At 36.5% G+C, this 13,697-nt stretch overlaps 1 protein-coding gene across 5 annotated transcripts in view; it reads right to left on the minus strand.

The window, feature by feature from the left end:
* The window catches only part of mctp1a (multiple C2 domains, transmembrane 1a), a 148,031-nt gene that overhangs the window by 54,381 nt on the left and 79,953 nt on the right, over positions 1–13,697 (minus strand). For 4 of the 5 annotated variants that reach the window (XM_026211123.1, XM_026211125.1, XM_026211126.1 and 1 more), the window contains exons 3-9: positions 13,026–13,168; positions 12,779–12,858; positions 12,442–12,553; positions 11,015–11,053; positions 7,539–7,703; positions 7,306–7,436; positions 4,369–4,555 (exon numbers count right to left, since the gene is read on the minus strand). In XM_026211123.1, the coding sequence (XP_026066908.1) occupies positions 4,369–4,555; positions 7,306–7,436; positions 7,539–7,703; positions 11,015–11,053; positions 12,442–12,553; positions 12,779–12,858; positions 13,026–13,168 (857 nt within the window). The remainder of the gene's footprint in view (positions 1–4,368; positions 4,556–7,305; positions 7,437–7,538; positions 7,704–11,014; positions 11,054–12,441; positions 12,554–12,778; positions 12,859–13,025; positions 13,169–13,697) is intronic. The other variant, XM_026211124.1, reaches the window with a different exon arrangement.

Here is a 13,697-nt window from a genome sequence, read left to right on the forward strand (position 1 = left end):
TGAAGAAAAGTGGCAGGGTTTTTTTGGGGCAGGGAGCTGGTGCATTTCCATAGCAGAGGATTTTCAGATCTGCAAAGGGTGCTGGCTTTTCAGACCCCTCAAAAGACAGGCAAGGAGATTGAAAAGCTCAGGAGATGAGGCCTCTTTATTTTTTTAATGAAAGGCTGAAGAATATATTTTCCCACCCCCCTCGGCTTTGGGGCCAGCAAGGCAAGGCCAACTCATATGGTACACTGAGGAGGAGAGCGGTTTAGTCCTATTACTGGAAAGGGGTAGCACATAAACTCTTGCGCGCACACACACACACACAGAGCCCCTTCTAACCCCCAACCAGACAGTAGGGACCGAAAAGGGAGAGAAGGGGAGGGGTGAGATGGAGGGGCTGTGTCTTGAGTGACAGCTTGTCACCGTGACGTCTTATTCCATCTCTGTTGTGGAGAAAATGAATGTCACCGCACGGAGCCTTATGACTCGCTGTCATCTCGCAGGCGCTCACCTTTTATCAATGCTCTAAATAACATTTCAAGCCTACCGTCTCCAGCCGGACAATCCGGTCAGGGGACATTAAATCGGATGACTGTGAAATGTCATAATAAAAATGGAATGCTAACAGCTTCCACCCCCCTCTTTCCTGCCTCCCTCTTTTGCTGCTCTCTCACTCTTTTCCTCCTACTTCCCGTCTTTACACACACACATTGCTGTACTTGTTCACGTTTTGATTTGGAAGCGAGTGACAGGACCGGAGAGGAACTGTGCGCCTCCACTTCAGCAGAGGTCACCCTGGCCCTGATGCCCATTAACGTCCATTACACACGAGTCGCCCGCACACGCCCGGCTACTATTAAAATGCATAATTTCGCTCTGCTTACAACAACAGCTGTGAAGCGCTGATACAGTCCTCCTTTCAGGGAATATTAAGGAATAACTGCTTAAAGACTGAGATCCGTGAGCTCCGAAAAAGATGCAATCATATTTGAGGCTTATCTTTTTCATTTTTTTTTTTTTTTTATCGAGAAGGACTAAAAGAATGTGATTAAATGCAAATTTATGAAGAGAAAGGAGTTTTAAGAACTAAAATGTTTCTGAAAAACAAAGGCTTTTTCATTTTTCATTATATAGTTCCTAATTATTTCACATTTATTAATGTGACATAATACATCAATTTAATAAAAATGATTGCTATTATTATTATTACTATTATACTAGTGTTCATTGTAAATTCATGTCAGTGTATATTTTTATATTATTATAAATTAATGAACATGAATAGATGTATTATTATTATTATTAATTATATTGTTCATTGATAGTTGAATTATTAGCTCATCAATTACTAGTTTTATGTCAAGTAAATAAATAAACACATTCTGTATAATGCTGTACAAGTATTGTTCCTTTTTACTACAGTACTGCCTTAATTAACTGCACACATACAACCATACTGTAAAGTCTAACTAGTTTTTACCAGTCTTACACATATTTTTGGTACGCACACAGAAAAATAAAACCTATTCAACTTTAGGCAGATGTAATTTTCTTGAAGTAAATGAAAAGAGCTGGAGATGTGACATGACGTACTGAATGACAGGTAGACGACAACAGACGTCTTCATTCTCTGCCATTAACACACCTTGACAAGGCTCCCGGGCCCACACACCCAATATGCAAAGTGCTGAAAGTCATCTGATATGCCTCCTCCACTTTAATGATGTATCTGAGGCTGGTGCAATGCTGCATTAAAAGACTTAATTGCATTCTGTGCAACCCCCATCCCCGGCAAGTGAGGACATCCACAGTTTAAATTGGGAGCATCTGCAGTTTCTCTATACCTCAACTCCCCCCCCCCCTTAAAAAAAACCCTCCTGCTCTTAAACACTTTATTTGTTTAGAAGACATCAGCAGCCTCCTAGCACTTTAACACAGAGCGTTGATAACTAGTTATGGGCGTTTTGCACCGCAGTTCAGTTAGACAGCTGATCATATGGCGACAGAAAGGAGGAAAACACTGGAAGCCCACGCTCTCGCACTGACCTGTCTATCTTGCATATGCGTGGACCACCACCTTGCCCGAGCTAATCTGTTTAAGGTGTATTGTGCGGCACTAACACTGGCACTTTCTGTTATCTGCCACGCTTGATAAGGTGCATATTTATTAAATTCCCTTCTGTGAACGGGTGTCAAGAAGGGAACCGGGAATATGCTAATAGCAGGGACAAATTAATGTCCTTTTTTGTGGAATCCACTGTCCCATCCTCCATTTAGCCCCCCATCTTCTCTTGAGCATATCTGTCCCTATCGGACTGTAGGCTAGGGTGCTAATGAATGCCTGGATGCATAGTACAAGGTGGGGGAGCGGGTGGGGAGCGAGGGAGTGGAAAATCTATCCTTTACCACAAAAAAAAGACTGGTGTTGTGCAAGGTGAAATAGCTTTTCTTTTCATTTTGCACACCAGCCCCTCCCATTTCAGCAACCAGAACCCCATCTTTCCTCCTTTTCTTGTCGGAAGACGGAATTTTCTCCTTTCAATTCTGGTCCAACAGCTCCCCCTAGTGGACGTGGGGAGGAAAGGTGGCGTCGGAGAGCACGACGGCACTAACCCGTTATACGGACGGTTATGTAGGTCACCTGTCCGCCGTTTGGCCTGTGGAGTGTTTTCCACCGGCACTTAACCAGAGATCAAACATACCTCCCAGCACGACTTTCCTCTTCAATTAGAGCAGAGTATTTCGAAAAAACTTGCTTCGCCAAGAACCAGGTTAGCGAAACACGCTGGGCCTGCAGAAGCAAACCTAAACATGTTGGGGCTCTTAAAACAGTCACAATTCAAGAGCTTCTTCTATTGCGTTACCCCCGAGAGCAGCTGTATCGAGTGCGAACAAAAAGTGGCCCTTTTGTTTCAGCCCTGTCCCTCACTATTGGCATGTAAAGAGGTAGCGGAGAGCTGCAAATAGCGGCAAACGAAGGGTTAACAGGCTAAAGACAAAGCGAGAGACTGAGAGCATTGTGCTAGAGTGAGGACTGGAGGGCCTCGGGGCCATGATGGGCCAAAGGCCTCCGCATAGGGACACTGGGCTCCTTTCAGCCCGGGCCTTTCAAGAGCACACCCTGCCTGAAAAGAGCCTGTCATAGCCCCCGCTACTGCTCTCCTTCACAGCTCTCTATCCCAATCAGCTCCTCTCTCCCTTTCCTCAGAGAGCGAGGAGGCCCGATCCTTCTCTCTACAGCCCTGAACCAATCTCTGGCCCCCAGAGGTTGAGCGCTTTTCAAAAGGAGGTCATATAGCTGAGGTTCTGCCAGGTCTGAGAACCCGGCGCCAGCTGAAACGCAGTTCAGCTCCGTCTTTGCATATGAGCCACATATACACTGAGAGAGAACATTTCAATACGGTACTTTATCAGAACACTACATTTGACATGACGGTTCTCGTCCAAGATTCAGAAAACAACTCAATTGGAAATGACCTCAAAGGTAATCTTTTGGTAGTCCTGTTAATGGCGCAAAAATTTTTTGCAACTCTATTTCACCAAAAAGTGATGTCATGCATAATCATCATGACCAATTGTTAATGTTATCGAATACTGGTGTCACTTCAGAGTACTCAAGCACATCCCTAAATATATAAAATATATTAAATTTGGCAAGTGTTTGAGATGCTTAATATTTAAACCATCCCAATAAATGAATCATCAGTAACACTTTACTAAAAGTCTTTATGTTTAATGCATTATAAAGGGTATAATGCATTACAATTATTCATAATTTGCATTTTATTACATCATATCTTGTCGTAAATAATTATAACTAAATTTAAAATGCATAGTGTAACAATTCATTGATAAGTGTTACAATGTATTAACTGTAGTAACAATTATTCATGAGTCTGTACAATGCATTATAAAGTGCATTACAAGGCATAATTAATGAATGCATTAAAACTACTATTATAATAAATTATACATTAAGGCTTTAAGTAAAGAGTTACTTCTGGGATTTTTTAGGAATTTTTAATGAAATTTTCTTTTAGAAATTCAAACTCTTTACGGTTTTTCAGAACAATTTAGGTAGACCAAAAAAAAAAAATTGTTTGTGGGGAATATAAAAGTTTCTTCTTTTTAGAATATAGCAGTTAAGCAGAATGTTAAGAATTCATCTTTCCTGAATCTTGCTCCTGGTTTTAAAATAAAACAAGTGTCTTTGCTATACTAAAGAAAGGTCTCTTCACACCCAGCCTGCATTTTCAGGGTAATACTGAGTAATGATATCTCCTCTCCCTAACTCTCACTGGTTTGTACAGAGCTAATGAGCATTTCTATGCCTAGCATTTTAGGCGCATTCAAAGTGTTCTGAATATGAGAGATTGTCCTTACGTATCTGTGGAGAATCTCCTTCCTCTCGTGGGGGTCGTCCAATACGTTGACGGACAGGTCAGCGATGGAGACGGCAGCGGAGGCTGTGAGAGTGACCAGCAGCACCAGTGTGCCTTCACCCTCCTCCAGAGGCACGTCCAGTCTGTGTGTGCACTCCTTTGAGAGAACAGAGAGGTCCACCTGGCACCTGACATACACACAACACCATCATCATCATCATGTCGTCTTACAGGATATTACATGTATGACAAAAGAAAGACACAGCAGAAAAGAGAAAAGAGGGGAAAAAAAGCTCAATGATTGGGGCTTTCTTTAACTGCGGGCACTTCTGACCCTGTGGACATTTCAAAATTACATTTCTGTCATTATTTTGTTATCTTGAACTATCATAAACAAATAGCATTTGCTTCACAACTCAAAACATTCATATTGTGACGGAAAATATATTTCTCTTATAAAACGTCTGCCACCTTTTCTATTATTCTATTATTGCTAGCAAAAGTTATTTTTTTAACTTTTAGTATAATTTGACAAAATTACACTTTGATCTCTTTTTTGATTTTAAGCTATTCGCTGACTCTCATCTCCTCTGTAAACAACTAAACTATGTTGGTTGTGTTAAAAACGTCAGCACAACAAACTCAAGCACTCCGTAAATGTGAAGTTTAATGGTGATTATTACACCAAAATGTGTAGTGGACATGACAAGTATCTTTTTAGTCGAGGAAGCAGCTGATCGCCACAACACTACTTTGTTCATAAATATTTATGATCAGTTATTAAATTAGTTTGTATGAATATTTTTATGTGACTTCTGGCTGTTTTGATAAAAGATCTGCATTACGTATTCATTCAAGACAAGAGTAAATATTTTGCTCATTTCCAAGTCAAAACTGGAATTGTATTTATTATTTATTTATTGAATTGACTGAATTCATATTTTTACTCAGCAAGAACAGACTAAATTAGGCTCAATTTAAACGAAATCCGTTTCAAACAAACAATGTTCTTTTCAACTTTCTATTTGTTAAATAATCCTGAAAACATTTAAAACAGTTTCTACAAACATAATAAACAGCACAATCGTTTTCAGCAATATACCTCTAGCTACTACAACTTTATAATAATAATAGTGACAATAATAATTCAGGTAGTGTATATCAGTATAAGATTATGTTGGAACTGTAAATGAGACCTATAGTAATAAGTGACTACTCTTAATAATAATAGGTAAAGCAATCCTGTTACAGTTAAATATCTTAAAAAAAAAAAGAAAGACTTTTTTGTTTTTTCAACTTCCCAATAGTAACAACAAAGAAGAAAAACCAAGTGCATGAGGCAGAAAGAAACCATGAGAGATAGAACGGCTGAATAACTGTTCTTCTCTACAGGAACACCATGCAGGTACTGAAAGCTTCAATTGGTCCTGAATGGAGTAACTAATGTGGAGATCAGTGCTGGGGCAGGCTGGACAGCTCATGGTCAGAGAGGACTCAAGTAGATGAGCGTTTAACAGAGGGAAATAGCCAATTACAAGAATGCCACCCGACTGATTCTGACATGCCTCCTCTATGAACAGGAGAACTGGTGTAGGGGACAGACAGGAAACTAAGTAAACTCCACTGCCTCATTCCCGCACCGCACAGCCATTAACTCTACTGTCAATCACTCCTAATGGGGTTTTGTCAAAGGCTGTGATTCTCTTTCTCTCTCACACACACAGGAACTGTCTATGAGGACCGTTTGAAGAATGAAGGACTTTAGCTGCAACATACCGCACAGCAAATCTGTTATTTAACAGTGTTATACTTGTAATTGGTCAATCACATCATTTTGCAGTCAAATTATATATTGTATATAAGTGACGGGTAAATTGTTTCTCAGATCACTGTGTTGTCTCTAATAAAAATACATATATATTTTGTGTCTATGCATGTGTTTATCTGGAAAGTAGTTTTTCTTTTAAGTTCCTTAATACATTGTCAGGGCTTATTTTGCATCAGTAATTGGCTATGAAAAACACTTTGAAAATTAAGACCTACAAATATTATAACATTATAGTCAAACATTTCCGAGCTTGACATTACCAGAACAATTTCAATATACATATATATATATATATATATATATATATATATATATATATATATATATATATATATATATATATATATATATACAGTTCCAACATAATCTTATGCTGATATACACTACCTGAATTATTATTGTCACTATTATTACTATAAAGTTGTATTAGTTAGAGGTATTATGCTAAAAACGATTGTGCTGCTTACTATGTTTTTAGAAACTGTTCTAAATGTTTTCAGGATTCTTTAACAAATAGAATGTTGAAAAGAAAATTGTTTATTTGAAACGGATTTTGTTTAAATTTATCCTAATTTTTATATATATATATATATATATATATATATATATATATATATATATATATATATATATATATATATATATATATATATATATATATATATATGTATATATGTATATCTGTATACATGTTTTGAAAAATCATTGAAAAATCATATTCACGCCCTATAACTGTAGAGAATATCATATTCTCATGTTGCCAAAAAACTACAGTAATTATGAGCCATAAATAATCAAATCAACTCACTAGCATTGTCTAATTGTTTTCTTTTTATTCATTGTATAAAATGACCCTCTAAGTGTTCTCTATTATTTTATTATTATTATTATATTTTATTATAATATTTATTATAAAGAAAAGAGTCACAGCATTTACTGTAGGTATTATTGCTCTTTTGTTGTTTAAGATTGCTTCTATTGTCCTCATTTGTAATACTTTTGGATGAAACTGTCTGCTAAATGATTAAATGCAAATGTAATGTAAATGTTAATCAGATCAGACTATGAGAGTGTGAGAATAACACAAAAAGAGTCAAGTGCATGACAAACCTGCCCATAAAGTCATCTTTCTTCCCTGCATCTTTGTCCCAGACGGTGATGTCAATGAAACCCCCCTGTTCATCATACAGGTGGAAGTCAAACTGCTCTCTCCACTGGGGGTTTAGTGTTTTTGGTATTGTCTGCAAAGAAGGAAAGAAGAACACTTGATCAGAATTGACCTTGCGTGAAAGAGAAAGTCCCAAATGAACAAGTAACTTGAATAAAGCTCATGTGGACCATACCTTACTTCTGTACTTTTGATGTCCCATTCTGAATTTGACATAAGGGTCACTAAGGCCATTGGCGTCCATAGGCTGAAGGTCACGGGCCTCGATGAGACTGATGCTAACAATGCCTCTCCACAGCTGAGCCTTTCTGTGAACGTCTGATAACCTCAGACTCTGATGCTGCATTTGACAAAAACACACACCCATACACACACTCACATCAGGCAAGATACAATCCAGCCAGAACGTCAGTGTGTCTGTGGTCAGAAATTTGATTCGAAAACAGCAACATGGAATACACATATTTTAGGGACGCAGTATGCAAGGACAACATACACACAGAGAGTGACGACACTGCAAAGACAGAGACAAACACAGACAACAGTGTGTCGACGGTATCTTTCCATGAGTAAAACATGAATATACACTACTGTGTCAAATTTTGGGGTCAGTAAGATTTTTAAATGTTTTTAACATCTCTTTTGAACATTTATTTGATTCGAAATGCAGTAAAGACAGAAATAATGTGAAATATAACTAACATTGAAAATGATGTAACATATTGAAATGGCAAAGCTGAATTTTCAGCAGTCATTGCTCCAATCTTCAGCGTCATATGATCCTTCAGAAATCATTCTAATATGCTGATTTAGTGCTTTTTTAAATATTTTTTATTATCAATACTGAAAACATGATGTATATTTTTTTTATGAATTCTTTGATGAATAGAAAGTACAAAAGAACAGCATTTTTGTTAAACAGAACAAATGTCTTTACTGTCACGTTTGATCAATTTAATTCATCCTCAATAAAATCTCACTGACCCCTAAACTTTTGAACAGCAATCTATGAAATAAACAGCAAAAATCTACTAAACCCCTTCTAAGATTGTGGAATAGGGTGAATCTCATGAAGACCTGTTTAAGGTCACATTTGACAACATCAAATTACAAATGAAAATATATATTGCAGAATAAAAAATGATGCTCTTGTTTGTTTTTTAAAGAATGAATGTAGTACAGCAAATGCTAACATTATAGTATTAATTTTATGACCATGCATTTATCAAGCAACAAGGAATTTTCTAATTAGTAATATATATGTTTATTATCTATAAGAATTGTATATACTGTATGCAGACTAATGCAGTCTTTTAGCATCAGATAACTGAGGACTGAAACAAACTATTTTAATAGATATCTCCGTGCTTCATTTGGAGTGTTTATTACTGTGTTTCTTGATTAAAATGCATATTCATTGAACTCTGAGCAAACCTGTGCTGAAAAAACAGTTTTGATGTTAAAGGCAGGCAGCTAATGACGTTCTCTCCAGATATTAGTTACTCTGACTGTACACTGTAAAATGAGGGTTAACATGAGCATCCAGAGCTCTAATGTGATCTTTGACCATGAGATGATGACCAAAAGAAGCTCGTTTTGTTCTGATGTTAATTGTGACTTAAAAAAGGCTACGCTTTCTCAGTAACATAATGGTTAAGAGATGAAAGTATAAAAAAAAATGAAGTAGATTAAGAAAATAGATGCAGAAGCTTTAATGTTGTTCTTCCATGCACTTCAGGGTTAAGTTTTATTTATATATTTATATATCATAGCAGAAGTTTTAATTTAGGAGATGTATCAATTACAAATCCCACTTGATTTGCATCTACACAGCTCATCGTTTACAGTATTTTGGAAATGAAACAGATATATGGAGTATAAATAGAAGAGACACCCAAGTGTGCACTGTGAGCGGTGTAAAAGTAGTTATCCTAGCGCTGTTACAGTATTCCCGAGACCCAGCCGACATGGCCCACTTTGGAGCTTCAAAGGCTTGGGTGGGGTAAGCCTTTCAGCAGGACGTCCTCAATCACATGCTGAAGAGCCACTTTCATGTTTCTGGGCCTCTCTAAAAAAGTTGGGCTCCAACATTAGCCAAAACAAAACAGGAGTTGCTTGACCTCTGCTGGGACATGGAACTGAGGCATTTGTTCTCTTGAATAGTGCAAATCAATCCAACTAGGTTGCGTGTTAGAAATGTCTTATACTGGGACTCCACTTGAAGACCACAAATTACCATTGAAACTAGGACTTTCACTTAGTAGACAACAGAGAGGTCTGCTGTACACATGCATGCATGAACCAGAGACAAAGAGAGTAGTATGTTATTCCCGTCCCAGACCAGCATGCCACTTTCATACAAAACAATCCATTCGCAACATATGGAAGAAAAAATAATTATAACAGAACTTCAATTTATAGATTAATAGTGAGGTTAATGAGGAACAGTTTAACATTAAAAAAAAATTCTCAAACAAAAAAGTAGAGGAATTAGATTGCTACTGTAAGTTACCTGCTTTTTTAAGAATTCTTTGAAATATTTACTATTAAATCTATTTATTCAAATATTTATAGCTTTATTATTATTTTAAAAATATATTATTTTTATATTTACAGTTTCATTTTAATTTAATATTCCATTTTATGTGCTTTTCTCATTTAACATATATTGTTTTATATTACTTTTTTATATAAATGCATGTTTATTTCATTATGTTTTAGTTTTAGTCCAGTTTTATTTTATTTATTTCCAGGTAGCAATTTAAGTGCTTCAACTTAAATTTATTTCAGTTACTTGCCACGTTTTTTATCTAATGTTTATATATATATATTTTTTTAGCTTTATTTCAATTAACAGAATTAATAAGATTTAGTGGTTTCTGTTTTAGTTAATGATGATAACTCTGATATATAATAAATATATTACACAAAAATATCAAATTCAGAAATCAACATTGTCACTTGGATGGATGGATAAAGCATTGAAATAAACAGCAGCAAATTTGTTAAATAATAATAATAATAATAACAAAAACAAATCCACCACAAAAATATGCTACAATACCATAAAATAAAATAAAATAATTATGCTTCAAATTAGGTCAAATATGCATCATTTTCATGCTAAGAAAAGAAGTTTGTGTACACATAGCTTTACATATGCAAAATCAGCAGGTTATATAAGCGGTTGCTCTGATCACATTCCGTTTGACTTCAACAATAAAGTGCAAAATCTGCAGACAGAACACTGCAGCACATGCACCGTGCAGTCGATGCAGTATGAAGATGACAAGAACAGAGTATGCTTTATTTTCTCATTCAATTGCTGCATTACACAAAGGAAACTCTGGCGGCCCTGAATTTGTATGTGGAACTGATTGCTAATTTCAGCCTTAAAGGCAGGACAAAAATCGGTGCCCTGAACTTGACAAAGGTCCATTTTCTTATTTGTACACTAGATGACAGTGTTTCTCACCCTGTATATTGCAGCACATAGAAAATAAAGCTATTATTTTCGCAATAAAGATATTACGACTGAAACAAAAAAGGTAAGTGAGGGGAAAAAAGGAAAATGGCTGGGGATCACGGCCCCCTTCAGCCTGAGCAGAGAACTGCAGAAGGCGGGGATCAGGTGGGACATGCTGTTATTACCTTACTGGATCGTTTCCAGCTCCTTCTCATAAGCATGGTCTGTGAATGAGACAAAGCGTTATAAAGCCACCCCTTGCCTTCTCTAACAGGGTGTTAGAGGTGAACCTGACATCCTGTCTGGATACTGTTCAGAAGAGTCAAGGGGGCATAAGGAGGCAGCCTGGGGAAGCTATGCTTGGCCATTATAAGTTAATAAAATCACTAAATCACACACAAACAAAGAAAATGTCATTCAAAGCTTTGTTAGTTCACTAACACAAAGATACACAGGCACACTCACACATACCGTATCTATAGAGGTGTTATAAGTGACTGGATCATACAGTCAGTAAATGTTGTTTATCAAGGGACTTTTTAAAGAAGTCTAAGCCTATATCTTGCATTATATAACACTCCAATTATTTCTGTAGTATACTGTAGCATGTTTAATGTGCCCATCATGCAGTATGTATCCCACAATGCAATGTGCTCAGCTTGACATTCCATTTCTGGCATAATAAAGGAGCCAAAAGAATATATTAATATCTTAACATCTCTTTCTCCACTCATTATTTCTATTATTTCAACTGACAAGAATTAATACATGTGTGAATGATAAACTTTCCTGAGGAAGCAGCTTCAGACTTCAGAGCTTTTCTTCAGAAGTTTTCTTCTGATGCAGTTCTTTGTAAGACCCCATTATTTCCCCCATAAACTTACTGCGCCATTGTTTACCTGATAGCGTTCCAATGTACTGCCCATGGTACACTTCGTGCAGAGTTACATTTTCCAGAAATGCTTTATACATGCTGAGCAATAATTACTCTTGCATCCTGAGCATTACTGAATGTGACATATGACTGCATAACACTTAAAGTAAAGTTAGGGTGAGTTTGCTAGGACACTAGCTGACTAATGTATAACTGGACTCATTTTCAGACACTGGTTCATCCAGCCCAGAGAAGAATGCATTTGAAGTCTTCTGTACTGCAGTAAGATGGGTGACATACAGTATATGAAGCCATATGAAACCCCATTCTACTGTTTGAAACTTTGGGTCAAAAAAAAAAAAAAAACACTGACCCCAAACTCTTAAATTTTAAGTGTAACTCACAGAAAGCACTAGATTAAATAAACAAAAGTTATTTGATAAAGAGCTCCCACAACTCTTAACCAATACATTTCCATGGCTTTACCATACTTGTTTGGAATCAATAAGAGTTGGATAAGAGTAAATGTTCTTGGTGTTTAAGACCTGAAGTATTTGATTATACAGTGTTTGCAAAAAAAAAAAAAAAAGTAAAACAAATTTACAGTTCATTGAGTTTTTATACATTTGTATGAAACCACAATTGGAAGCACATCTCACACCTCCACTTCATATTCACAGTTCAAATACATCAGCTTGAAAAAGAGATAAATAAATTATATATAAAAAAGAAACTCACTGCTTCCCTGAAGTCTCCCTCTTTTGGAATAAGTGTGACTGCCAGCTCCAGTGTACCCAGGTCATGGTTGGGATAGTGGGGATCTTTGAGGTCAAGGCTCACATCCAAGTTCCTAAAAGAGAGAGGGAACCTACAGCATGAACAACCACAATCCTGCCATGCTCAATTCTTACATCAATTCTTCAGTTCTTACATTTCTCAGCATTTGTATGTTTGTACATATACAGTATATATTAAAAAACACTAGGGGGCAGCAGTGTCAAGGTAAATGTATTGATATTATGACACTTGAGATAGTGTTTCCGATTCATCAATGTGTCATAAAGCATCAGAAGACCTTTGGTGCTCCAGGGATTCTAAATAGAGATATGCAGAGCCCATAAAGTCATCCTGCAGCCCAAAGTCATAGTCAAAGACCTGTAGAGGAAAGAAACGCCCAACAGTAAGGCATGTCATTTCACACAACAAACTGTAAAATTAGAATACATTAGATAGACTCTTTAAATCACTAATGACTAAGCAGCCATTAAAAGTCAATTTAATGACTAGAACAAAGCACTCTGACTACATTTACAATCATTTACCTTCACGTAGAGTGGCTCTCTCAAACTCTCCACCAGCAGACTGACTTTCTCATCCCATACTGGGTTCAGGTTCTTATGGATCGTTTTGCTGCGGAAAACCTCCTTCCCTGCGATTTTAAACTTCACATATGGGTCACTGGTCCCTGTAAATGCAACAAAAATGCACAATACATTTACACTTTTTTTCAAGAGAAAATTGGGTAAATAAAGTTTCTTGTACAAAATTAGACCAGCTTAGTTTATAATAAAGAGTGCTTTCAAAACCCTTAAAAAAAAAAAAAAAAAAAAAAAAAAACTATTTCTACACAGCTATTCTGGTATCATCTACAGTACTTAAAATCCTACATCATCTAGTTATATAATGATCTCAGACTGAGATGATGCAAAAAAAAAAAAAAAAGATTTTTGAAAATATGCACATATTCATTATCTAGAAACTTTCTCTCTTTGTAGGGCTTTTTCTGTCTCATGGAGTAGTTGTCTATGATGTGGGTCTGAAAGAGTGGAGGCAAAGAGACTTGGGTCATGTGACCTTAACTGTCAGCCCTTATTGGCTCAAGCACTAAAGTGAGAGAGGATGAGTGTGCTTTGTGAAGCCAAGGGCAGTCTGAAAACAGTGAGCACATCCATAAACAAACAAATATACTAATGAGTAATAATCAACATGACAGA

Source organism: Carassius auratus, chromosome 30 (genome assembly GCF_003368295.1).
Source record: "Carassius auratus strain Wakin chromosome 30, ASM336829v1, whole genome shotgun sequence".
NCBI lineage: Eukaryota > Metazoa > Chordata > Actinopteri > Cypriniformes > Cyprinidae > Carassius > Carassius auratus.